General features: G+C 36.3%; 1 protein-coding gene, 1 long non-coding RNA gene and 1 other non-coding gene across 26 annotated transcripts in view; 2 read left to right on the top strand and 1 right to left on the bottom strand.

The window, feature by feature from the left end:
* The window catches only part of Dlg1 (discs large MAGUK scaffold protein 1), a 173,117-nt gene that overhangs the window by 96,790 nt on the left and 50,328 nt on the right, over positions 1-25,999 (bottom strand). For 17 of the 23 annotated variants that reach the window (XM_034515670.2, XM_076942777.1, XM_034515673.2 and 14 more), the window contains one exon: positions 15,203-15,367. In XM_034515670.2, the coding sequence (XP_034371561.1) occupies positions 15,203-15,367 (165 nt within the window). Of the gene's footprint in view, positions 1-5,059; positions 5,652-15,202; positions 15,368-25,999 lie in introns of those variants that run through there. The other 6 variants (XM_076942781.1, XM_034515682.2, XM_076942783.1 and 3 more) reach the window with 3 other exon arrangements.
* The window catches only part of LOC143444042 (uncharacterized), a 70,391-nt gene continuing 44,849 nt past the window's right edge, over positions 458-25,999 (top strand). Inside the window, exons 1-3 of one of the 2 annotated variants that reach the window (XR_013113557.1) lie at positions 870-1,442; positions 2,524-2,634; positions 4,909-5,062. This is a non-coding gene — a long non-coding RNA (uncharacterized LOC143444042). Of the gene's footprint in view, positions 1,443-2,523; positions 2,635-4,908; positions 5,063-25,999 lie in introns of those variants that run through there. The other variant, XR_013113556.1, reaches the window with a different exon arrangement.
* LOC117718392 (small nucleolar RNA SNORA48) lies at positions 12,128-12,271 on the top strand. The gene has a single exon (XR_004608074.1). It is a non-coding gene; the product is annotated as a small nucleolar RNA SNORA48 (small nucleolar RNA).

The raw sequence follows: 25,999 nt of genomic DNA, 5'->3' as shown, positions 1-25,999 counted from the left end.
CAGCACACAAATGTTTCATGGAGAGATTAAGACAAAAATAAGACAGAAATCTGTACTAGCTCTTCTGAGTCCAGGTTGATTTGTCTGTTTCTTCCCTCATTCAGTCATTTTCTGTTGTTGTATTTACTATGTTGCCAATAATGTTCTGGAAGCTGAGGATTAGCATAAACAGAAAATTCCATCCAGAGAACTGCCAGGCTAGTAAAGGAAACATTCTCAACTGCACCTGCAGCTACGCATATGCACACACGCATGTGTGCGCGCGCGCACACACACACACACTTAAAAATAAATCTTTAAAGCCATAAGCTTAAATAAAACAAAAATTATAACAACAAAAATCAGTCTTATGTAAATACTCTGAAGAAAATTATAAAAGTAAAATGAGACTGATGTCTATAAGAAAGGTACTACCTAGATAGGTGAGAGGGAGGGAACAGAGTAAGAAGCCTATCCTAAACCAAAAGCAGCGCATTTGCTGTTATCTTGGAAGTGGAGCAAAAGAAAAGAAGGCAATCCCACAGGTTTTGTCTTTAGATTCTCAGCATACATAAGAACAGGAAGTAGGTTAAAAACTCTCTCGGGGCTGACGTATAGCTCAGTGATAAAAGCATGCTTATTAGCATGGGTGAGAACACGTACTTTCTATCAAAGACTACAACAATGATGAGAAGAAATGAACAAACGAAAAATTTAAAGTTAAATGAAAACAAAGAAAGCCAATAATGATAAAAAAAGATAAAATTATCTTTTATGCTTAAGTACTGGATAAATAGGAAACTATGGGTACAAAGCCTAGTGTACAGGATTAGCTCTGAGCTAAAGACAGAAATCTTGATGATAATGGCACAAGACTGACTGGACCAGATTACTTAAAAATACACACAGACACACATACAAGAATTCAAGACTGTACCTTTATTTAGCAATCAGAAAAAGGAAACACTCCAAAGGAAAGTGAAGCTAGTAGAATGTCAGCATCCAAGAGTCAGAGGTGAAAAAACTTCAAGTAGTAATCAATTGTGTTAAAATCATCTGTCTAGCAGGTCATGTGAAGAGGAACAGCTGGCCAGTGGATTTGATAATGTACAAGGAGGCGTGTTCAGTTGTTTATGTTAGTGAGAGATGTTTCAGCTCATGGAAATTACCTAATATACAGGAAAAGGCAAATGACAGTGAAGAAAAAAAGGTGTCTGATGAGGTATTGAATAATCGAACAGGAGAGAAGGGTGAGCTTTACGAACAGACAGTTTGCTTATTGCAACAGGCCAGAACACAGAGGAAGATTATCAACTTAGAATGGTGCTAGAAACCGACACCGCAGGCTTAACGGGAAGTTTCCAGAGCTGGCAGAGAAGGCAAAGCTGCACTAAGAGTATAAGTGCTTCCGACAAAGTGGCAGAAATGGAAGAGAGCTGAGAGTATGAAAATGTTCGAGCAAGGTAATAAGGGATGTATGAGTGCCAAAGACAGTAAAAAAATCATTGGTCCCTGGGTCTTAAGAGGATTAAAACTCACTGTAGTGGAAGTCCTGAATAAGTGAGCTGAGAAGAAAAAGTGCTAGTCATGTGAAATGCCTGCATCAGAGGTTTGATATGGCGAGTGAGTGGTGTTGAAAAGTCTTGAACACTAACTATATCATTTGAGTAGATTGTTCAAGTGACAGAAAACCCAAGATCCCTATGGAAAAAGATATCAAAAATAGAAAAGTTAAGATTTTAGGTAGATTATATAAGGACACTGAAAGTGAGTAAGAATGATTATACAAATAGAGGGCAGAGCGAAGACATGAAGTCGGTGCTCAAATACTCTGCAAGTCCCAGTTATTAAGAGAGATGCAGACACCCAGAAAGGGGGGAAAAGAAAATACTGACTGATGATACCTGGGTCTTCCTGGTGGAAGGTTTTAAAAGATGAGTGACTTGATATTACAATACAAAGGTTTTCTTATTGTTTTGTTTTTTCAAGACTGAGTTTCTCTATGTAGTCTTGGCTGACCTGGAACTCACTCTGTAGAGACGAGGCTGGTCTCAAACTCAGAGATCTGTCTGCCTCAGCATCATGAAAACTGGGATTAAAGATGTGAGCCACCACTGGCCTGGCCCCAAAAGCAGGTTTTATAGTCATGAACAAAAAAGGAAGATGAAGTATAGTCACCCACAAACTAGTAATGACATCTACTGCATCTCTTGGTGTCATGGTGACTAGTTACAGGAACAGGAAGAATGATGTTGTAAGGAACCAAAGAAAAGGAATGTTTGACACTGCTTATAAAGTTTTAGAGAGAGAGAGAGAGAGAGAGAGAGAGAGAGAGTGTGTGTGTGTAAACTACCTAAAACAAAGACTATTTGTAGTATGAAGTCTCTGAAGAAAAAAATTATAACAAGGTAGACTAATTCAGGACAAATATATCTTAATAATAATTTAAAAATTCCCTTTCTCAACTCACAATGTAAACTTCTGAGGCAAAACCAAATGAATGGAGATAGAATGTCCCAACATTTTTATCACTATTGGTAACAGGTAAAGTGGTGAGGAAATCCGGAGGACTGGAGATTTGTGCGCCCTGAGGAGAATATGAAGCAAGAGAAGAAAAGGCAAGACAAAGAAATGTGGCACTGTGAAGAACTACAGGTATTTCTTCATGAAGACTGTGGATAATAAAAATAACATTCCAGGGAATTGAAGCATATGTTAATTCCACAAACATTTACTGAGTGCCCAAGCACTTGGTATCTTGTAGATCTTTATAATTATTTGGTTTCCTTAGCATTCAGAATATGATGACTTCCTAAATGTTCCAGATATTCCATGGAACTTGGCACATAATCTTAGTTTTGAACATAAATACTTCTAATAGACAAGCACTTAAAATGAATCTTTAAGTAAAATTTCTTTTCACTCCTAGCAGGATGTGTTTGGGAATCAGAGTAGTAATTTGAGATAATAATTAAAATTTAATTTAGTAACAATCCCCAATTTGGTAAAGTATAATATAACCCAGTTAAAGGAAATTTAGATTAAAAGTTAAATCTTCCTATGAAATCTTTAAAAAGTTCATTTCAGATAACAACAAAACAGGAGACCCTGCTATTTACAAACCACAGTATAGAATATATTCATAGTAAGTACATAGTATATGCTCAACAAATTATGAAATTTCATTCATCTACTTTGCTCCCTACAACAATATGCAAATTCCTTTGTTGTTACAAAATAAAATTGCCAATCCTGAGTTATTATAAATATGTACTCCAATGTTAAATTGAGTCTCGAGTTCTTTTTCAGTTCCACTATATTTTATCATATAAAGCAAACTCCAAAAAGTTATAATTAAGAAATTGAACACATAAATTATATAACTCATCAGTTAGAAAAGTATATGAAAGAAAAGTGAAATGTGATTACTCCAGGAAAAACAGAAATGAAAACCTCTGACCTAGGATTTTCTACTTCTAGAGACAAACCACAAAGGTAATGAAAAGGCCAAGAGAAGTATCAGTTAAGAGGTTTGCAAGAGAAAGTTATCTCTTCAGCATATAGACACACTACAAGGGCCAATTCTGGGGGAGAGGAATAATAGTCAATGGTATAATAGGGGTTACAACAATTTTAGTGTATAGTTCCTGTATTCTAATTCTATGCTTTGAATAGTTTTATATATGAACTATTGGTCTTTTCATGTTTATGTCCTTAAGATGAATATCAAATATATTAATATGTATATATGCATATATACAGTAGTTTATAAAACCATAAAGATTAAGGTATATCTTTTTACTGATATTAAAATATTATTTAATATTAATCTGTAACAACTAGTAGCACTAACCTTTAATCTTTTCATCCTTTTATGATCAGAAGCAGGGAAAAAAATGCTTTTCAATTTAAGCGTTAGTCATTGCATTTCAGTAAGTGCTGGCTGGAAGAAAGCCTGGTGCCTATATATGTAATTTCATCTTAAGCATATAAAAAATAGGTAGAATTTCTGACTTTAGAAGTTGATAATTTACTACCATAAAACACTGTAAGAAAATTCTAGTAACCAAAACAAATAAACAGGCTGGTAGTTATATTTATGTTTACTGTGCTGCTTCTAGTGAGTGAAGAAATAATCTTTAAAGAAAATTTATTTTTTAAAGGCCCAAAAGATCATATATGCATCTGTATACATATTAAGAATTACTGATATCAAAGGAAAAAACCATTCTCAATTTGTTCTTAGACTATTTTTTACCCTTTTATTTTCACTGGTTGATTGACTTGCTGCTAAAATATATTTTAAAATATCAATACTTCCTTTTGTCTTCTTTTATACCAAACTATAAGCATTTCATTCAACTATTTATTTTTGTTTCCTATAGTCAATATTCATTTCCCCTTAAAGAATTTTATGGGACTTTTTTAAAAATTGGGACTTTTCATTTTTGCTAGCATCTTTAAAATTTGAATGTGTTAAAAATATTCCATGACTATGCAATTGTACAAGTTTACTAATTCCAGATTATTCTTAGACAATATATATTTGTAAAATGGATACTCATTAATCTCTTGAATAAATAAATTTAATATAGCTAAGATTATATATTATATTAGCTAACTATATTACCTTTAATCTATTCTCAAAACATTAAAAATACAAATATTTAAGCTATCTTTTGTTTCTTACTATGCATTCCTAAGATTATCAACTAGCATATAAAAATAGGTAATTTTCTTTTGCTCAAACATCATTCTTCCTAACATTTAACACCATCTAAAAATAAGATGAACATTAACTTGTATTTTAACTCACATGTTAATGACTTTACATTTTTAGAGAAGTCATTTAATAGAATCTGAGACCGTTTTGTTTAGTATTACATAACATAAAGGATAATGTTTTTCATTTCCCCTTCTGTGCTGAAGACCTGCATAGATGGACTAAAAACATAAAATTTCAGTGCCAAGATAACAACACAGTAGACTCATTTTAATAATAAATCTGCACTAAGACATTACAGCAAAGCAAATATGAACATAAATATACTGAAAATAATTTCAACAAGTGGCATGTTACCTGGGTGGAGCTGGTGGCTACCGAGATGCAGTCAATAAAGCTGTGTCTTCGAGTGAAGAATGCAACTATCTGCTGCCAGCGTGAAGGCTCTGGCTCAGCTTGCAGTTCATCTGACGAGCCCTTTTTTGCCCAGTGTTTCTGCTTAGGGCCTACTGAGCCATGGCTAGAGCTAGCATTGCCTCCTCGACTGGCGCGAGAGTACAGAAGTGTGTTGTTTCCGAAAATGTAATTCATCTCTGCAGCCCTGCAGGTGGTTGCCAAGCAGTCTTACTTCTCTACCAGCTGCTGAGTGGTGAATGATCGGTGAAAACTGCAGCTAGAATTACAGCAGCATCACTTGTAGATCAGGGAAATAAAAACCTCGAGAAATGATGCTCATTTTCTCTGGAGTTTCTTCCTATGACCGAGCCTGTATCTTCCTTCTGTACCTGTTAGCTGTATGGTGGCTGAGTTTATTTTTGCAGACAGAAAAAGACGACATAAGGTGGATTTCTTTCTCGTGATTATTTTTTCACCAGCGTCTGCAGGAACCAAAAGCTGTTCTTTTGTTAGCTGATAACTAGACCCGGACTGAAATCCAGGAAGTGAGGTCGATTAGCAGGTAAAGAAGGATGTTATAAACACTGGGCTACAAAGACCCTTTGGGGAATGACTGATTTAATGCATTGGGTGGAGAAAGCCCAGGTTACTAAGTTTCAATCAGCGTAGAGTAAAATCCAATGACATCTTCACTGCTTACATAAATTATAAATATGAACTGAATTCTAAATATAAGATTTCTTTCTGCTAACAGCTCTGATTGCTAAGGTAATTTCATTAGAAGAATATCTGCTATTCACAAATTTTGACATTAGAATGAATCTTACATTATTTAGCATTGATTTTCAAATTGTTTGAAGGTACCATGTGTTGGATTCTGAAGATCTAATGTTAGGGAAATATGTTTATAATATAGCAAAATCATTTTACATAGTATATTAATTTCTAATGTTTTAATTACTGAGTCTAGGACAGATTAATCAATAAAATACATTAATGGCCACTGGAACTTTTATAATAAAAACAACAGTTAAGGAGTAATCAGATTGTCCTTCTAGTATATAATAATCATTAAAGTTACAAGATTGTGAGTTTATAATATGCAAAATAATATCAATAATTTCTTTTATTATAAAACACTGTATAAATACCACTCTAGCTCATGATGTAATGCTACTTAATTTCTAAATTAATGAGCATTTAAAAAAAATCAATTATTTTTTTTTCCTGTGTTTTTTCAACACAGTAGTTAACCTTAGAATTGCCTGGTATTTAGTAGAAAAGTTTAAATGTTTCAGTGTATGTGTATAAGCCACATATAATGGTAAATGACCAGGAAGGCCATAAGAGGGCATCAGATTATCAGGCCCCTTGGAAATGGAGTTACAGGTATTTGGAAACTGTCTGTTATGGGTGCTTGAACTAACTCAACTCGGGTCCTCTGGAGTAACAACACATGTTCCTAACCACTGAGACAGCTCTCTAGCGCCTATAGAATGCTAGTTAAAAAGTTCCCTTAAGTAACTCTTAACACCCTCAAGTTTAAGAAGCAGATTCTGAATTATAAGCCATGCTATGCTGTATTAGTATATGTTACAATTTATGTCCATTGAGAAAGTATACGTGAACACAAGTGCTACCTGATAATAATTGAATCAATTTTTAGTCCTGTATGAACACATCACACACTCCAGGCCCAGTCACGAGTATTTTTCAGATACCGACAATATTTTTCTTATCTTTGTAGTTCCAGGCAAGAATTAAATGTAACCCACTGAACATAGTATTACAAGCCACACCCTTGAGTCCACTGCAAATCTGGTTCAAGAAGAAAAGATGGCCATACTATTTCACTGAAACCTTACCTAAACATGTCCCCAAAGAGCAGAGAACTACATGGGATTCTCAGGGATAAGACACCTTCCAGGGAGATTAGAGCAGAGTTTGGTGTTTATTTCCAAGAACTAGGAAACCAGCTTGCAAACTATGGTTCTATTCTACTTATGTTCAGTAAAGGAAAATATGAAAACATTAAAAGGTGATACAGATCTAAGAATCCTCTTTGAAGGAAAGAATAAGACTTCCTGAAAAACAGTGTTATTATGGACCAGGTATTTAATAAAGAACTCATTAATACAGTTCATATAGATAGTATAGTCATTAGTTTGATTCCAAAACGTGTCATGATCCATATATTCTGACAAAAATCAAACAAAACACAACACTCTAGTTTTGATACAGGCCTTGATATTATGGATTATGACAAGGAAACTGAATACAAACACTAAATGCAAACCTCCTTCCTCAAATTGCAAAAAGTATCAGTACAGACACAAGAATAATCCTTCAGTGTACACAGACTCATCCTAGAAAGTCAAAGAGCTTGGGTACAGTCCAACATTGAGAGGTCACTCCATTCTAAACTCTCTACAACACAACTACATATGCTATAACATAGAAATTTCCTTTTCAATCTATTTACTACACAATTTCCAATTTCTCAAAAAGTTGCTCCATAGAAACAGTATCTTGTTATCCAAAGAACAAAAATCTAGGATCTATCTAGGTCATCGACTGCACAACAGTACATGTACACAAATAATGTTTATCAAAATCATAACTAGGTCAAGGGATGTATTTTTGCTTTACAGAAACTTTATTTATTCCACAACAGAGTTGAAAGATTAACCCCACTAAAACAAAATTTAAGTTCATTATAGAAAAACCTGGAAAGCTTGTTTGAAATACTGAATAAAACTAATATGCCACCTAAAACAATCAACAAAAACAATTGCTCTTAACCTCTTAGGATATACAGAAATTAACATTTTATACAATTTAACTTTTCCTTTAAAAGTATCCATATGTTTGTGTTACTCTGTGTTTGCCATGTGTATGGCCTCTGGAGGCCAGCAGAGAGAGCTTTGGGTCCTCTGGAGCTGGAGTTACAGGTGGTGTGTGCCACCTGATGTGGACACTGGGAACCAAACTCAAGTCCTCCGGAAAAGCACTGAGTGCTCCTAATGACTGACCAATCTTTCCACTAGAATTCCACACTAGAATTCTAACCTCAACAACTGGAAAAAGCTTAATTTAGAAAAGCAAATACACATACACAAATATGTGATGTGTCAACTATATTTAGAATTAACTAAAGCCCAAACTGCTAGGCACACATGTGAGAAAATTTCCTTGACTAAATCATTTAAAGTAGGAAGACCCATCTTATATGATGGCAGCCTATATAAAGAACATGGAAGAAGTAAGGTTTTGTTCTTTGTCTGCTTGCTCTCACTTCTAACTGGAAGTTCATTCATTCTTTAATATTAGGGCCTACTTCTTTGGGATTCTGATATGCACTTAAGACAAGCTGAGATTCTGAGCCTTATGAACTGAACGACTATTGGATTCTTGGACTTTTTGTCAGGAGACAGCCATTATTAGAATAGCTGGACCACAGCTTTGTAAGATTATCTATCTATCTATCTATCTATCTATCATCTATCTATCTATCTATCTATCGAGATAGATATATAAGACTTATATGTAAAATATATAGTTATATAATATATACACACACACACATATATATATATATATATATATATATATATATATATATATAATTCTAGCTGTTCTGTTTCTCTAGAGATCCTAGACTAATACAATATACATGTATACAGACACACATATTGAATCAGTGTTTCACGATGTAGCTCTAGCTGAACTGGAACTCCAGGAATACCTTGAACTCATAAAAGGCTGCCTTCCTCTGCCCCTAGAATTAAAGTGCTGGGATTAAAGGTGTGCACTATACCCAGCAAAATATGTATTTAATGGTCATTATGCAAAATTTGAGTATCATAAGCTTAGGAGTATAATATGTATTTTATAATACAGAACATTTAAACAGAAGTAAAGATAGTTCAAAATTATACAGAATAGGTCCTCGATTATTTGCAAACTTATTTCCAAACTTACAAATAAACCTAGAAGCCTTTAGGTATAATTACAATACCATACATTTAGCAATCTTAGTGGACAAAGAATGCTGTTTATTTAGAAAAGTGAACACACACACTCTCTCTTACACACGCGCGCGCGCGCACACACACACACACACACACACACACACACACACACACACACACAGAGCCTGTTCTCTCATTTAAGTAAATCCATTCTGTATGGGCGCCATCTAGTGGCCAAACTGTATACAAATTATATGGTGTCAGTTTAAGGCCACCCCAAGCAAGGGAAAATGTGAGAAATTCTTGGTCTGGAGGGATGGCTCAGTGGTTAAGAGCATGTACTGTTCTTCAGAGAATCCAAATTAGAGTCCCAGCGCTCACATCTGGTAGTTTATGATCACCCCTAACTGCAGCTCCTGAAGATCTTCTGGCTGGGTGTGCACAGGTGTCTGTGTATGTGTGTGCATGCACAACCTGACAAAAGCACACATACATTTAAAAACAGAAAATTCAATGTATATGTTCTATAGTGATAAAAATGAGTTAATTTCAAATTGCATATTTACTTGAAACAGAGAGTATGTTCCTATAGCATTCAGTAAAAAGGACTATATTTGTTTCTAAACTTTCTTCTGTAAACCCTGTCAAGTTTAGAGATCACTCCTTTTTATCTTCTTTTCAAGTTTCTTCTACCAACACTTACGTTATGTTAAACATACTAGTTTAAACAAAACTTTCCTCACCATTTAAGGAAAATCGTATGAATTATTTTGTTTATCCAAATATAATTTTATCCAATTTATTTTGTTTATCCAATTATAATTTCCCATATATATGGCAAATGCCCTCCTTTGTCACTTAACCTAACATTGGACCAATTTTGAAGGCTGAATTTGTGTTTATTTCAATTTACTTTCTGACTACTTTAAGTAAAATTATTTGAGTTCCTTCCGCTTTTCATTAGAAAGTAAAAATTTATAAAACTTAAAATTGATAGATTCTAAAGGGATAAATGTTATAAGGAACTCAGCAGTGAAGTATAACTTAAATATCATGTTCAGTTCTGTGAATTTATCCACTATGTCCTTTTCATTCACATTGAGATTATTTTTTTTAGCATTCTATTACTAATTTCTTTATTGAGACTTTCCCCAACACTACTAGCCAGAAAGTATCCTTTTCAATTTATCTTCAATCAAAGAAGCTTCTCTTTGCAATGAACAGTGTGAATGCAGACTCCTGGCTGCTCACAGTGATGAAAACAAGGGATACTTGTGTGGTTAGCCCTCAACAGATGTCTTTTTTTCATTCTTTTTTTTATTACTGCATTTTTATTGTGTGCATGTGTGTCATAGTGCATATGTGGGGGTCAGAGGACAACTTACAGAAGTTTGTTCTCTCCTACCATCAAATTGGTCAAACTTGGGTCATCAGGCTTGGCAACATCACCTTCATCCACTGAGTCATCTTGGTGGCTCTAAAAAAGGTACTTATAACCCCCATCATCCAAGGCTCGGAAAATGTTAAAGAAGAGAGCATGAAAAGAATGTAAGGGCCAGAAGCTAGGGATAAGGGTTGTAAAAATGCTATCTCCTAGACATGGCCCAGCTACTACAAATAGGAACTCACAGAATAAGAGTGGACTTGTTAATAATCAGCCAAGGATGGGGGAGGGAATCATTGAGGCCTTAGCCCTCCCTGATGAACTCATTAATTAGCTAATGATAAATTGGGGGACAGGAATCACTGTTTTCACTTGTGTATCCACCGAGCAGTTCTAAACCTGTGGTAGGTCACAAAAACAAAATAAAAAGATACAAACATGGGAAAGGGACTTATAGAGGAGAGAGTTGCTAACAGGGGTTGGGGATTAAGAGTAATCAAAATGCAGTATATACCTGTATGATACTGTCAAATAATAGATCACATACTGACTTGTATGAATTCCTTAAATGTTTCACTTCAATACAAACCACAATACTGTAAAGATAGAAAAGGCCCCTGCATTGGCCTTTTTCTTTTAAAGAAATTGTTAATCTTAACTGAACATGATATTTAAGTTATACTTCACTGCTGAGTTCCTTATAACATTTATCCCTTTAGAATCTATCAATTTTAAGTTTTATAAATTTTTACTTTCTAATGAAAAGCGTAAGGAACTCAAATAATTTTACTTAATATTATTTTTATCTACTTATCCTATTTCACTTCTCAAACCAAGTATTTTATAAGATAACTACCACAATACCCACACAGAGAAAGGAAAAGCAGAAATCCTCTAAATTATTCTTAAGTTGCAATTTTATCATAATACACTCTGTCAAATATCATGAACTTACTAAAATGTAATCATAATTTTTACTCACTAATCTGACCTCCAGGATCTATCTTAAAGAAATAGCCTCATACACTATTTTTACAAAGATTATTCAGTACATCATTATTCACTCTAATAAAAGGAAACAGAAAGAACCCCTGCCTGACTAGAGGCCATACCAAAAGTCCAGATAGGCCAGCCACTGTCCCTCCCCACTTACTTGGTGTCCCTCCCCCTGATGCTATTCCCAATGCCTCCTCTTCCCTCCTCATCACTGTGTCCCAGACTGCAACTTAGGCAGACACCTCCTGCCCCAACCAAAGGCCCTGCCAGCTGTCAGAGACCCCTACAGGCCATACCAGTCAGAAGACCAGAGAGGAAACAGAAACGAAGGAACAAAACATCCATGCAACAAAGTCAAACTCAGATTGACACCTAAAACTAAAATCAACCCAAAGCAGTGTAAGAATACAACTGACAACAGCCAAGGCAATATGTCATCACCAGAGCCCAGTTATCCTATCACATGAGGCCATGAATATTCTAGCATAGCTGAAAGACAAGAAAAAGACCTTAAAACCAATTTTATTATTCTTGACTTTTCAATGGAGACTCTAAAAGCCAGAAGGGCCTGGACAGATGTTCTATAGACTCTAATAAACTACATATGTCAGCCCAGACTACTATACCCAGCAAAACTTTCAATCACCACAGATGGAGAAAACAAAAAAAAGATATTCCATCCCCTGGCAATGGGTAAAGAGACACCTTATTGTTGGTGGTGTTCTTCTATCAGTCAGGGACAGAGCAGATGGCAGTCCACTGTTCATCCTAGCTTGATGCCTGGCTTGGTGGACAAAGCTGTTTTATGCCTAGGACTCATAAAAATCAAATCAAATCAAATCAAATCCAGTCCAATCAAGACAACAGAGTACAGGAGGAGGAAGACAGAGACCTGAGGACTACCATGCCACCCAGACTGGTCCTCCAATGCATGGTACAGGTGGGCCACAGACACCAGCTTGCTGCCACACCACAAAGCAGGGATGGAGGACGTCACCCAGGGGTCCACCAGCTCAGTGGCCAGCCTGCAGGGGTGTACTAAAGTGTACAAGTGTGTGGTGGTCAGATGGGAGGGTAAGAGAAGAGGAGCAGCTTGAACATTATGGAGAGAGATGGAACTGGAGACTAAGGGTGGAGAGGAGGAGCCTGTTGTGAGTAGCCAGTCCTGCCACCTGGGGCCATGGTGAGGTCCCAGCTGAGCTGACACTGAGTGTCTGAGACCATGGTTACATGAAGACGCAGGAGTCAGTGTTGATATCCCTGGTTCATATTACCACTAGGAACATGAGGGCATGCATGAGTGTGGAAGAGCTGATCCTGCCACTCCTCTGCTGTGGCGCAGAAGTGGTACCCCCACCTCTTAACACCTCCAGCAGTCAGGAAAGCTACCCACAGGACCATGAGCTCAGGAGGACCATGTAGGAATCAGGAGAGTGGGCCTGCATCTCGCCTGGACAGCACAGCAGGGCTGACTCTAGTGAGCCAGAGCAGAAGCAGAGGTGAGCCAATGCTGAGGGTGAGAACTTGGGAGAACTGGCCCCACCACTAGTCTGCTGAATTCAATAAAAATGAATACACAACATACACTTATGGGACACAATGAAAGCAGTGCTAAGAGGAAAGTTCATACCACTAAGTGCCTACATAAAAAATAGAGATACTAGCAACTTAACAGCACACCTGAAAGCTCTAGAATAAAAGAACTAAAGCACACACCCAAGAGGAGTAGATGGTAGGAAATAATCAAACTGAGGAGCTGAAATCAATAAAATAGAAACAAAGAGAATACAGTCAATGAAACAAAGAGTTGGTTCTTTGAGAAAAAAAAAAAAATCAACAAAATAAGCAAACCCTTAACCAAAGTAACTAAAAATCAGAAATGAAAATGGGGACATAACAACAGACACCAAGGAAATTCAAATAATCATTAGGTTATACTTTAAAAATCTATATTGCGCAAAATTGGAAAATCTAAAATGCATAATTTTGATAGACATCACTTAAAAAGTTAAATCAAGATCAGATAAACAACTTAAATCTATAACCCCTAAGGAAATAAAAGCAGTCATTAAAAGTCTTCTAGCCAAAAAAAAAAAAAATCCCAGGGCCAGAAGATTTCAGCACAGAATTCTAGCAGACTTTCAAGGAAGGGCTAAATCAATACTCCTCAAATTAATTCGACAAAATAGGAACAGAAGAAATACAACCAAATTCATTTTATGAGGCCACAATCACACCAATACCCAAACTAGACAAGGATTCAATGAGAGAGAGAGAGAGAGAGAGAGAGAGAGAGAGAGAGAGAGAGAGAAAGAGAAATAACCAATTTCCCTTATAAACATGGATGCAAAAGACACTCAATAAAATACTCACAAACTGAATTCAAAACCACATCAAAAAGATCATCCACCATGACCAAGTAGCCCTCATCCTAGAGATGCAGGGATGGTTCAACATAGGAAAGTCAGTCAGTGTAAACCACCATATAAACAAACTGAAAGAATAGTAAGAAGGCCTGTAATCCCAGCAGCACTCAGAAGGCTGAGACAGGAGGACACAAGATCCCAAGTCAGTTTGAGTTACAGAAAAAAGGAAAATACATGGTCCTTAAACAAATACTTAGAATAAACAAAGGGCTGCTATCAGGAGGGGGGGGGGGGGGGAAAGATAACAACAACAAAGAAACAAACAAAAACCCACCTGCTTACAAACTGGGCCAAATGATGTATATAAATGATATTTGTAAATGATATATATAAATGATATAAAAATGATATTTTCCATATAAAAGCAAGCTAAAATCCTAAATAGGCAAGTCATAAAACATGAAGCCTAGCTGATGAGTAAGTATATCCCAGGTTACTAATAAAAAGGGACATGTATATTCAAGTCACAATGAGATATCATTTCAAAATCAAGAGAAAATTAAAAACACCATATATTTATGAGAATACAGACCAATTAAAGCCTTGAATCTTGCTTTTTGTAAGTGAAAATTATAAAAATATTATAAAGTAGTTTGGCACCATTTATCAAGAGGGCAAGTGTCTAGATAGTCTCTCCTATTTTTTTTTATATAGCAATAACCTGAAAATAATTTAATACCAATTAAAAGAGAGAAAAACTTTTGAATGCTTATAAAACAGAAAAATCTAGATTGTGAAATCAGGTAATAAATTGTAAGAATATAATGTTGCACAAACTGCAAATTAAAGTTCAAAATACACAAAACAATACATTTATTTTGAGTCTAAATATGTAGCAGAACTTTGAGAAAAGGTAAACATCCAAGATGGACTGTGACTGTTTATGAAGAGACACAACTAAGAAAATCCACATGTAGGGCTGGAGAGATGGCTCAGCGGTTAAGAGCACAAACCGCTCTTCCAGAGGTCCTGAGTTCAATTCCCAGCAACCACAAGGTGGCTTGCCACCATCTGAAATGAGATCTAATGCCCTCTTCTGATGTGTCTGAATAGAGCAATGGTGTACTCATATACATACATGCAATAAATAAATCTTTAAAAAAAAAAAAAGAAAAGAAAATCCACATGTAAGATTTCAAAGATTTTAATCTAGTGTTTAAAAATGAATTTGAAACACTAATAAACAGCAGGAAATTCTTTAAAACTCTAAAAACTAAAAACAACCCAAAGAGTGGGGAATTTACATGAATTTGAACAATTATTTCTAAACAAAAGTAACATTTAAATCATAGCAATAAGAAATAATAACAAATAGTCATTATCCTACCTTTACTGGTGAAATATGAGAATGAGAAACAAATCCATGGACGTTCTCAATCTCTGACAGGTTCTTCTCTGAGACATGAACCAATTCTGGACCTAGCACCTCATTTGTGACGTGCGAGGAAATATGCTCTGGGGGAAGTACCTCTTCATCCTGATACCGGTATTTCTGTGAAGTAAAGAAAACTATTAAATATGAAAAAAATCCTAAAACCAAAGGAAAATTAATTCAAAAAATGATTTTCATAATTATTCAAATATTAAATATAAACAATGTGTAAGTATTTAGTATAGCTTAATACACAAAATTTGAGAAAAACAAGACTCCATTTTAAAGTCATGATAAAGTTTTCTAAAAAAATGTAATAGAAGCCTAAATATTAATTTGCCCATTTCTTTCTTACCCAGTACTACATGTATATCTAAAAGGTAGCTGTTTGAATGAAATCAGCATGAAAATCTGCTTATTTAACTAAATTGGTCTGGTTCCTTGTTCAGTTATCTTGCATAAAAAAGAAAATAAACCAGTCAGCCATTTCAATTTGGAACTGAAAATTAGCCCAGCAGAAAATAGCATTTTCCTTTACCTAACAACATAATCTTAATCACCTGTTGTGTGTACCTGGATATATGTATGCATGCACATATATATACATACATACATACACACACACACACACCCCTCTTTTCTATGCAATATTTTTTATTTGTTTTATTTATTTGTTTTTTATTTGTCTCACTCTGTATGCCTGGCTGTCCTAGAACTCACTATATAGAACAGGCTGGCCTCCAACTCACAGAGGCACAAAGATCCACCTGTCCCAAGTGCTAGGATTAAAGGTGTGTTCTGTCACACCCAGCCCTATGCAATGTATTTTTAAAAGACAAACCTTTAAAAACAAATTTACTTCACGCCCTATGAAAATAAATTATAATAATAGAAACTGGAAAAACTGGTGCATTTTTCAACCCACACTATGTCTGTTCTCCACAACATGTCAATACAAAATAAAAGACTCTCAGATTACTCACAAATAAACCTAACAATAAAGAAAAAAAGCAGGTATAACAGAAAGAAAAAGAAAAACCCAATTCTCAAAATATTACTGGTCACTAAAAGCTGCTCTTAAAAATTATTTGAAAAGAATAGTCAACAAACACAAGTATGTTTAAAAGTCACACAAGTAGGCCAATAACTTATAGGAAAATTGTTCAATGTGTTTAATAAGCAGAAAAGGAGTTAGCATGAAGACATTCAGCACGCAAATTTTATCAATTTATACTAGGAGTCTTTCTGGAGGGCAGTCTGGCAATGATTCAAAAGCTCTGAAAACTGATTTCTCTGCCTAGTAATTCCACTTCTAGAAATTAATCTTAGAAACATTATCAATGATACACCTGTAGGAGAATGAAACTAAATTTCTATTTCTCACCCTACAAACACACACACAGAGAAAGGGGGGGGGGGGGGAGGGAGGGAGGGAGGGAGGGAGGGAGGGAGGGAGGAAAGAGAGAGAGAGAGAGAGAGAGAGAGAGAGAGAGAGAGAGAGAGAGAGAGAGAGAGAGACCTACCCAGTTTATTGCAGGTTTAAGCAGCCAACCTAGAAGTTCTACTTACAGAAGAATGAATGCACCTGGAGATAATTATCAGGTGAATAAAGTCAGTCTCAGAAGTGTAAACAGTAATGTTTTATATCATTTGTGGGTTTTAGACGTCATGTAAATACATATATGTACACATGGTGTGAAAGTAGGGGACAAAGGTGACTAATGAAAGAAGGGACATACAGAAAAGGGTAGTTCTGTATGGGAGATGTACATTATATACATGTATGAAAATGCCTTTATGTTAACCAGTATCCTTTTCAGTGTAAAAACAGAGCAGAGCAATAACAAAAAGAAATAGCATTGATAAAGAACACAAATACTGGCTGAATATAAAATAATAACTGGCCTGGCAAGATATGCCCCCTTGTCCAATAGTGGTATGAATGCTATGGACAGTAAACAACTACTTTCTGACTGACTGGATTTAAAGTTTGCTTCACAAGATGGAAACAATGCCTTATACCATTACCTGGAGCAAAGACTTACGGGTGTCTATTTCATAGTCTCTAGGAGAGAACCTAATGCTATTACCATGCTAAGTGAACATAGCAATAAACTGCAATGTTAAGTTCTTATCAGCATACACATATACTAGACAGTCTCTGACCATCATGAGAGAAGGTTCTTTTTATAGTATGTATGCAGATACATAACTCAATTGAGTGAAAATAAAATCCAAATACTCCTAGCAGATATGATACAAAGAAAGAAGCCATATTTGCAACAAAGGTACTCTATAACTGGCCTGTACTTTTAGGGGAGACATATCCACAAGGGTATTTTAGGGTAGTTAAAAAGAACTTTTTTTTAAAAAGTACCTATTAATAGATTCTCCATGCTCCCGCCAAAAGGGCTAAGTAAACTCATCATGGAAAATTCTATATAAGTTAAATTAGGTTAAAAAAATTAGAAAAGGCTGAAGATGCAAATTCCTGGACTAAAAAAGCATGTCTTAAAATTGGGTATTTATATAATACAAAAAAGTCATATATGTACATAAGTAAAACTATAAATACACTTTGAACATTTTAAAGCAAAACAATAGTATATACATTGACTAAGCATATAGATGTGCGTATTCATACCCATGAATGTAGATTAAAAGAATTAACAATAACATATAAATTAGTTCATTCTGACAGGCCAGAGAAATCACTTTAAATTACTGTCCTCCAGCTACCTTTTCATGTATATATTTCCTCTTGTTCTCTTTTTAATTATTGTTTTTTTTCTTTAAGATTTATTTTTCTTCTGCATGTATAAGTGTGTTTTGCCTGAATTTATCATGTTTGCAGTGCTCTCAGGGCCAGAGAAAGGAAATGGGATCCTCTGGACCTGGAATTACTGATTGCTGTTAGCTGCCATGCGGGTGCTGGGAACCCGACCCAGGTCCTCATAACCATTGAGCCATTTAATGGTGTGTTCTTTTATCAGGAAGCACAAAATATCTAGTTAATTCTTTTTGTGATATTAGTTCCTCTTGATTAGTAATGCTTAAAACACGACATTCCCTGAAAAGGGTTTGAAAAATGATAACAAGCTAATCTTTTCACTAATTAAATAGAACACATGTAAAAGCTATACTTCAGCAATAATTTGCTTATTTGCTAGTATGACACATACAGGAATAACAGGAGAAATGCCTGAATTTTTCTTTCTATGAACAGATTTCAATACATACAAAAGTTGTTTACCACCTTCCTAACATGAGCCATAATAGCTATAAATATCTCACCTTGCTCCCTACCCCTGACTTTAAAATTTTCAAGCAGATCTTAATGTCATACGGAATTGCAAGGGACCAATAATAGCTCAAACAAAACATAAAGAATGACATCAAGTAACTCTTACCTCCTGATTCTAGATGTCAATACAGAGATGTTCACAAAAGTGGGTTGGAGATGTAGGTCAACTAGTAACATATTTCCCTAGCCTCCCACCTTCATGAAGCAAGGTTCAATCCCCAGCACTGTGTAAACTGAGAGTGTTGGTGCACACCTGTAATCCCAGGAGCCTGAGCTGGAGACTCAGAAAAGGAGTTGGAGAGATGGTTTAGTGGCTAAGAATGCTTGTTGGACAATCATGCAGACTGGAGCTTAGTTCCAGTATCCGTATCACAAGAAGGGTTTCTCACAAACATCTGAAACTCCATCACTATAGAATCTGATACCCTCTTCTGACCTTGTTGCATTTACTTACACATGTGTGTGCAGACACATAATCATGTACATTAAAGGATCTAAAGAAAAAAGGAAACCCATACTGTAGAAACACAAACAGTATTTCTAGAATGCAAAAGGATTGCTAACAACTCAAAAACAAAAGACAACATAATTTTGAAATGGATTTAAAGAGACATTTTCCAAACACATAAGAATGGTCAATGAGCACATGAAAAGATGTTTAACATTATCAGTCATGACAGAAGTCAAAGCTATAACAAGCTATTACTCAATATCCAATAAGTATAATAAAACCACTGACAGTGATCCGTTGGAGATACGTAAAAGCAGACTCCAAATACTTTTGTGGGAATGTACTCGGTTAGAAATGGAGTAACAGTTCCCGAGGGTTTCAAGAGTTACACATCACTCAGCAATTCCATGTCTCAGTACATATAAGAACTGAGAATAAGCACTCAGAACTTAGAAGTGTTTATAGCAGAACTACTCAGGATTCCCAAAGCAGTTCAGATGCCAATTAACTTACGAATAAAAAATTATGTACATCCATGATGTAGTAGTATCTCTAAAGAGTGAACTATAGATCTATAAGACACGGCTTAGCTAGGGCTTTTATTGTTATAAACACTATGAGCAAAATTAACTTGTGTCAGAACACGGTCCAAGAATGGAGTTCTGAGATTTCTGAGTGTTTGTGAGAAAACTTCAAGAAACTAAGATGAATCTGTGACCTCAGTTTCTTCAATAACACAGATTTATTCGTGGATTATATTTCTAGGTCCTGCCCCAGGTGTAGTAAATAAGATTGGGTTTATTTCAGATTACTCATTACAACTGGCTATTCTTGTTTGTTTATATGGCTCTATGGGCATGTCACATGCAGCTTGCCAACTGTGTGTAATTTGTCCACCAGTACAGCTTGTCCTGGTGACTGTATGGTTTACTCATGAGACGTGCATCTACTCATTTATCAGCCCCACTCTCCCAGAGCTTCTAGAGCAATAAAGAGGAGAGAAAGGGTTTATTTCATTTTACAGCTGCAGTCCATCACTGAGGCAAGTCAGAACAAGAACCCAAACAGGCCTGTGGAGTCTGGCAGCACAGCCAATATAGACATCATGGAAGAAGACTATTTACAGGCCTGTCCCTCATGGGCTGCTCAGCCTGCTTTCTTCTAGTACCCGGGACCACCTACCTAGGGTTGTCATGGCCCACAGAGAGCTGGGTTCTCCTACATAAATTATTTACATAAATTATCAATCGAGAAAATAGGGTGCAGGATCGTCCACAGGCCAATCTAGTAAAGGCATTTTTCTCAGTTGAGGTTTCCTATTCTAAAATGACTCTAGCTTATGTCAGGTTGACATAAAACTAGCACAACATAGAAACCTACAAACATTATATTGTGTATAAGAAGCTAAACACAAAAGGTCACTGTTCTAGTCTGCTTAGTGATAAAGACCATGACTGAGGAAAGTGTTTATTCAGCTCATGTGTTGTGTCCTGATCACAATGCATCACTTGGGGGACACCAAGGCAGGAATGCAAGCAAAGACCAGGGAGAAATGCTGCATACTGGCTTGCTTAGCTTTTTTAAATCCAACCTAGGACTACCTGCCAAGTAAGCTGGGCTCTCCCATTTTTAGGTTCATGATCCTGGTAGTTGAGAAGAGGAGTCCTAAGACCAGGGAAAGGGGGAAGAGATCCCACCCTTAGGAATAGGCAATCGGCAGCAAAACTTAGGCTGCTGGTTGGCAAGAGTACTTATCTGGAGTCTGAGAGTCCTTGAGAGCATCGGGGATACAATCTTAACAGGTTTTAGCATGGCAGGAAAAACTGGGGAGAAGGGAAAGGCCTGTTCGGAGCCTTACTAGCCATGCTCGCCATGCTCAAGCTGGCCAGAGTTCCTTCACCAATATCAACCATTAATTAAGAAAATATACCCACAGACTTGCCTACAGGCCAATCTGAGAGAGACAATTCCTCAACCAAGATTCTCTCTTCCCACATGTGTCAAGCTGACAAAAAAGAAACAACAAAAACCCCACATAACTAGTAAGGCTACATGTTATAAAACTTCATTTATAAGACATATTCAGAATAGGTAAACCTATATATCCAGAAAATAGATGTTTGCCCAGGACAGGGGACAGGAATCAACTGTTAGTGTTTATGAAACCTCTTTTGTGTACAATGAAAAAATTCTAGAATAAATGGCAGACGTTACAGAACCTTCTGTACACAGAATTGTACTCTCTACAAAGGTAAATTCACTCAAGGGGAGTCTTGGTCTACACCTGCAGAGCATCTTCCTTTTCCTCAGTGACACAAGCACAATAATACTGTTTTCATATTTGCATCTACTTCCTTTCATTTGCCTTTGAATATATATCAGCTGATCACCATAAACTGAGACAAGATACTAGCATGTGTGCTCATGGTGGGATGTGCCTACTATATATCACAAAATGCTCCACGATAAAATTCTTATTTAGTAACTATGTGGATGAAAATGCTACACTTCTTTATTTTTTCCTTATTCACTCATCTGTTTTTGAATTTGAGTAAAATTTAGTGTTGACATGTGGAGACTTGAAAGTCTCAAATTATGTAATTATATAATCAAATTAATGATGGAGCATTTATTCATGTTTTGGTCAGTACATGTACAATGTCCTTTGTTGTTACTAGAGGTATGTAGAAAAGAATTACACACTCTTAAGTGACTGTCTACAAAAAGGCCTCCTATCTAAGAACTTCTTATCTAAGGAAGATTGTTACTCCTTAAAGATACAAGTAGTGGGCTAGGACACAGCTCACAACAGGTAAAACGGACACTGTACAAACCTGAGGACTACAGGGTGGATCCCCACAACCAATATAAAAACCTAAATGGGTATGGAAGAAACCACAGCAGTACAGGATCCCCCAGGCAAGCTGGCTAGCTAAATTAGCCAGAATTGGCAAGCTCAAAAGTCAACAAGGGGGGTCGGGGAGTGGGGAGGAGAGAGAGGAGAGACGAGAGAGTATGGGGGGCCCTGACTCAATAAACAATCGAGAGAACAACAGAGGAAGACACTACTTCTTTGCCAAGGATGAGCCACTAGGTTTGTGAAATATTGTGCTTTCATGTCAGGGGAGAAATCTAATATGTAATTAGTATGTACCAATTGGGTAAATAATACACAGTCACATATGACAGCTAAGGAATGATTAGCCATATTCAAATAACACCATATACTTTGAGAATAAATATCTTCACCACTACATGTACTCCATACATAGAAAAGAATACTGATCAGAAGTAAAAAGGATATATTAATTTATCCAATACACCAGATAAACAGAACAAAGGACAAAAGACAACGTCATTTTATGATTAAACATGCTAAACCAATCAGACAGAAGGAACATACCCCAACACAGTAAAAGTCACCTATAATAAGCCAACAGCTAACATTTCACTGACTGGGGAAGAGCTGGTAAGTTTCTTTTAAGATATGAATTGGACAAGAATGCCCACTTTCATTCAACACAGTACTGGAGGTAATGATCAGAGCAATCAAACAATGGAAACAAAAGCTGTCCAAATTGAAAAAGAGGAAATCAGACCATCACTGTTTGCAGACAAAACCTTACAAGAAAACCCCAAAATTTCTATCAATAATCTATCAGAATAATCAAATGTACCAAAGTTGCAGAATAGTATCAATATACAAAAATCAGTAGTATCATAATGTCAATAGCAAATAATGAAAAATAAAAATGAAAAGGTAATCATGTATATCAGCTACCCTCCCCCCAAAAGACTTAGGAACAATCTGATCAATAATATAAGAGATCAAAGAAAGAGAGAAGAAAGAGAGGAAGGAAGGAAGGAAAGAAGGAAGGAAGGAAGGATGGATAGATTACAAACCATAATGAGGGGTGGCAAGATGGCTCAGTAGACTTTAAAGGTACTTAGTTACTGACTGGGCAAGCATGATGAGTTTAATCTCTGGCGCCCACATAAAGGTAGAAGGAGAGAACTGACTCTAATAAGTTATTTTCTTACCACCACACACATACAAAACAATAAAAGAATAGTAAATTTATATGATCTATATATTCAATATACATATCAAAATACATGTAACATTACTTATAGAACTAGAAAAAGTAACCTTGCCACTTAAATGCAACCACAGCCAAAACAATTACGAGGAGATAACAGCAGCAACCATTATGCTACTGGACTTTAAAGTGTAATTTTAATTTAATTTAAATAGATGTTGAGAAAACTGGATAGCCTATAAAGAATAAAACTAAATCCCCATTCATGTATATCAACTCAAAATAGATTTAAAACTTATTTGTAAGACCTATAAAACTCCTAGAAGAAAATAGGGACACTACCTCAGGACATTGGAATGCCAAGTATTTTGGGGGACCCCAAAGACAGGAAACAAAATAGACAAATGAGATTTCAAATAAAAAGCTGGCTGCACAGGAAAAGAAACATTCATGACTGAAGACCCAGGCTACAGAACGGGCAAAGTGACAACTACACCGTTAACACAGATCAGCAAGCAGAAAACGAGGAACTTAAAACATGCAATATTAAATCCCCAAACAACCCAATTTAAAACCAGGAAATGGACATGAATAGACATTTCTTAAAATGAGGCATATACAAGGCCAAGAGGCATGTGAACCAAGCTCAACATCAGTAACCACCACAGAAAAGCAGACACACAAGACATCATCTAAGTCCAATTAAAATGATGATCATCAAAAGACCAAAGCTTATCTTTCTATAGCAATAAGGTCATTACACAAAACAGTATGGAAGTGCCTTAAAAATTAAAAAAAAATTTAAGGGGGAGGGGGAGGGGAATGGGGAAAGGAGAGGAGAGGAGGAGGGGGAAAGGGAGGAGGGAAGGGGGAGAGGGGAGTGGAGAGGGAGAGGGGAGGGGAGAGGGAGAGGGGAGGGGAGAGGAGGGGAGCATTCACTGTACAACTGTGTAGAGGCCAGAAACTGATTATCAAGAGTCTTTCCTTGATAATGTCTCCACCTTCTCTTTACTGAAGCTCAAGTTAGACTGACTGGCCAGGGAGCACCTAGGATCAATTATGTCTCCTCAATTCCCAGTTGGTGGAACTGTTTGGGAAGTATTAGAAGGTGTGGCCTGCTGCAGGAGGTATGTCACTAGGGATGGGTCATGAGGTTTCAAAGGCTAATATCATTCTCAGTGTCTTTTTCTCTGCCTCTTGTGCTTGTGGATCATGATATAAGCTCTAAGCTACTGTTTAGAATGATGCCTGCCTGCCTGCCATGATCCCAACTCAACCTCTGAAAAATGTGAGCCCAAAATAAACTCTTTAAGTGCCTTGATCATGGTGTCCTATCACAGCAACACAGCCATAACGAAGACACAAAACATAGGCACATACCATGGTACCCAGCATTTTACTTGTGTTCTGGGAATCTGAACTCAGGTCTTCATGCTTACAGAGCAAGTACTTACTGAGCTATCTCTCCAACCTAATTAGTAGTGCTTTTAAAAGCCTACTAAATTCTATCAGACATTTAAAAATGAACTAACATATAAATTTCCCACATTACAACACAGAGCAGAAAGGGAATACTACAAAACATGAAGTCAGCATTGCCTTAATATCAAAATTGGGTAAGTATAACAACAAAAATAATTACAACTATCCCACTATCCATGATGTAGAAATGCCTAATTTTTCAGTAAAATACTTGCAGACTGAATTCAACAACATATGAACTCACACTCTTTCTGTCTTCTCCTTCCTCTTCCCCTTCAACCTTGACTGAGTTGTCTTTATTACAAGAACATACGCTAGGATGGTTCAACACAGAGAAGATTAGTAATGAAAATCTGGCACATAGACTCAATGACAGAAATCACAACAAAAGATCCAAGGAAGGTATCTGACAAAAGACTAATATTCTTTTATAATAAAAGCCCTAAAAACCTGAGAGGCAGAGGCAGACAGATCACTGAGTTCAAGACCAGCCTGGTCTACAGAATGAGTTCCAAGTTAGCCAGGACAGACAGAGAAACCATGTCACAAACAAAAAAGCCCCAAAGAAACTAGAAATAAAAGAATATTTCACTAGCCATATGGCAAACCTATAGCCTAAATGAGGAAAATTTAGAAGCATTTTCTCTAAAATCTGAAACAAGGGTTCTGCCCTCTCCACTCTAACTCAACACACTACTTTATGACATCTTAAGAGTACTAAAGCAAGAGAAAGAAATATATACAATCAATCTAGGGTCCACGCGTGAAGAAAAAGCATCCAATACTTATCATTGGGGGTCTGGCTTATTACACTTAATGTAGTGATTTCCAATTCTATCCACTTGCCTGTGAATACACACACCCACCACATATAGACAGAAAATAGAACCGGGACTGCAAAGAGAAAAGGGCCTAGTAAGCGTACAGCAGAGAGTAAGAGGAAGAGAATATGGCCAAGGTACATCTGAACAGAAACAGCATTAGAAAGCAACCCCTCTGTATGATAAACACACTGTTTTTTTAAGAATGCTTCAGTTTGCACTTATCCTGTATTTCAGCTAAATGGACAAAAAGTTTAGTGACAGCACTTACGAAATTTATGGCTTCATCAAAATTACTATATGAAGTCAAACTCCATGCTGTTTCACTCAACACTATCATGTTTTCCTTGTTTTTTTCTAATACACAGACTATTAAAAGCTAACTACTAGGCTTCCAACTCTTTCTTGTTAATAGAGTCCATAAGACAGACATAATCAATGAAATATAAGCATACATCTACGGGTTTTGAATTCACATCCCTCTCCCTTTTCTACCTCTTCTTTATATATTATAGCAGAAACTAAAACAGACTCTCAATGAAGGAAAGCCTGAGATAAAGGTAGAAATGTGAGCACCTGTAACCACCCCTCCTTCCATGCTGGCTGTACTAGAGAGTAGGGAGGTGCATCTGTTATATATAGATACTGTAAGTG

This window comes from Arvicanthis niloticus, chromosome 12 (genome assembly GCF_011762505.2).
Source record: "Arvicanthis niloticus isolate mArvNil1 chromosome 12, mArvNil1.pat.X, whole genome shotgun sequence".
In the NCBI taxonomy this organism is placed as follows: domain Eukaryota; kingdom Metazoa; phylum Chordata; class Mammalia; order Rodentia; family Muridae; genus Arvicanthis; species Arvicanthis niloticus.
The sequence above is the reverse complement of the archived record's forward strand: the minus strand, read 5'-3'. Positions and strand labels throughout refer to the sequence as shown.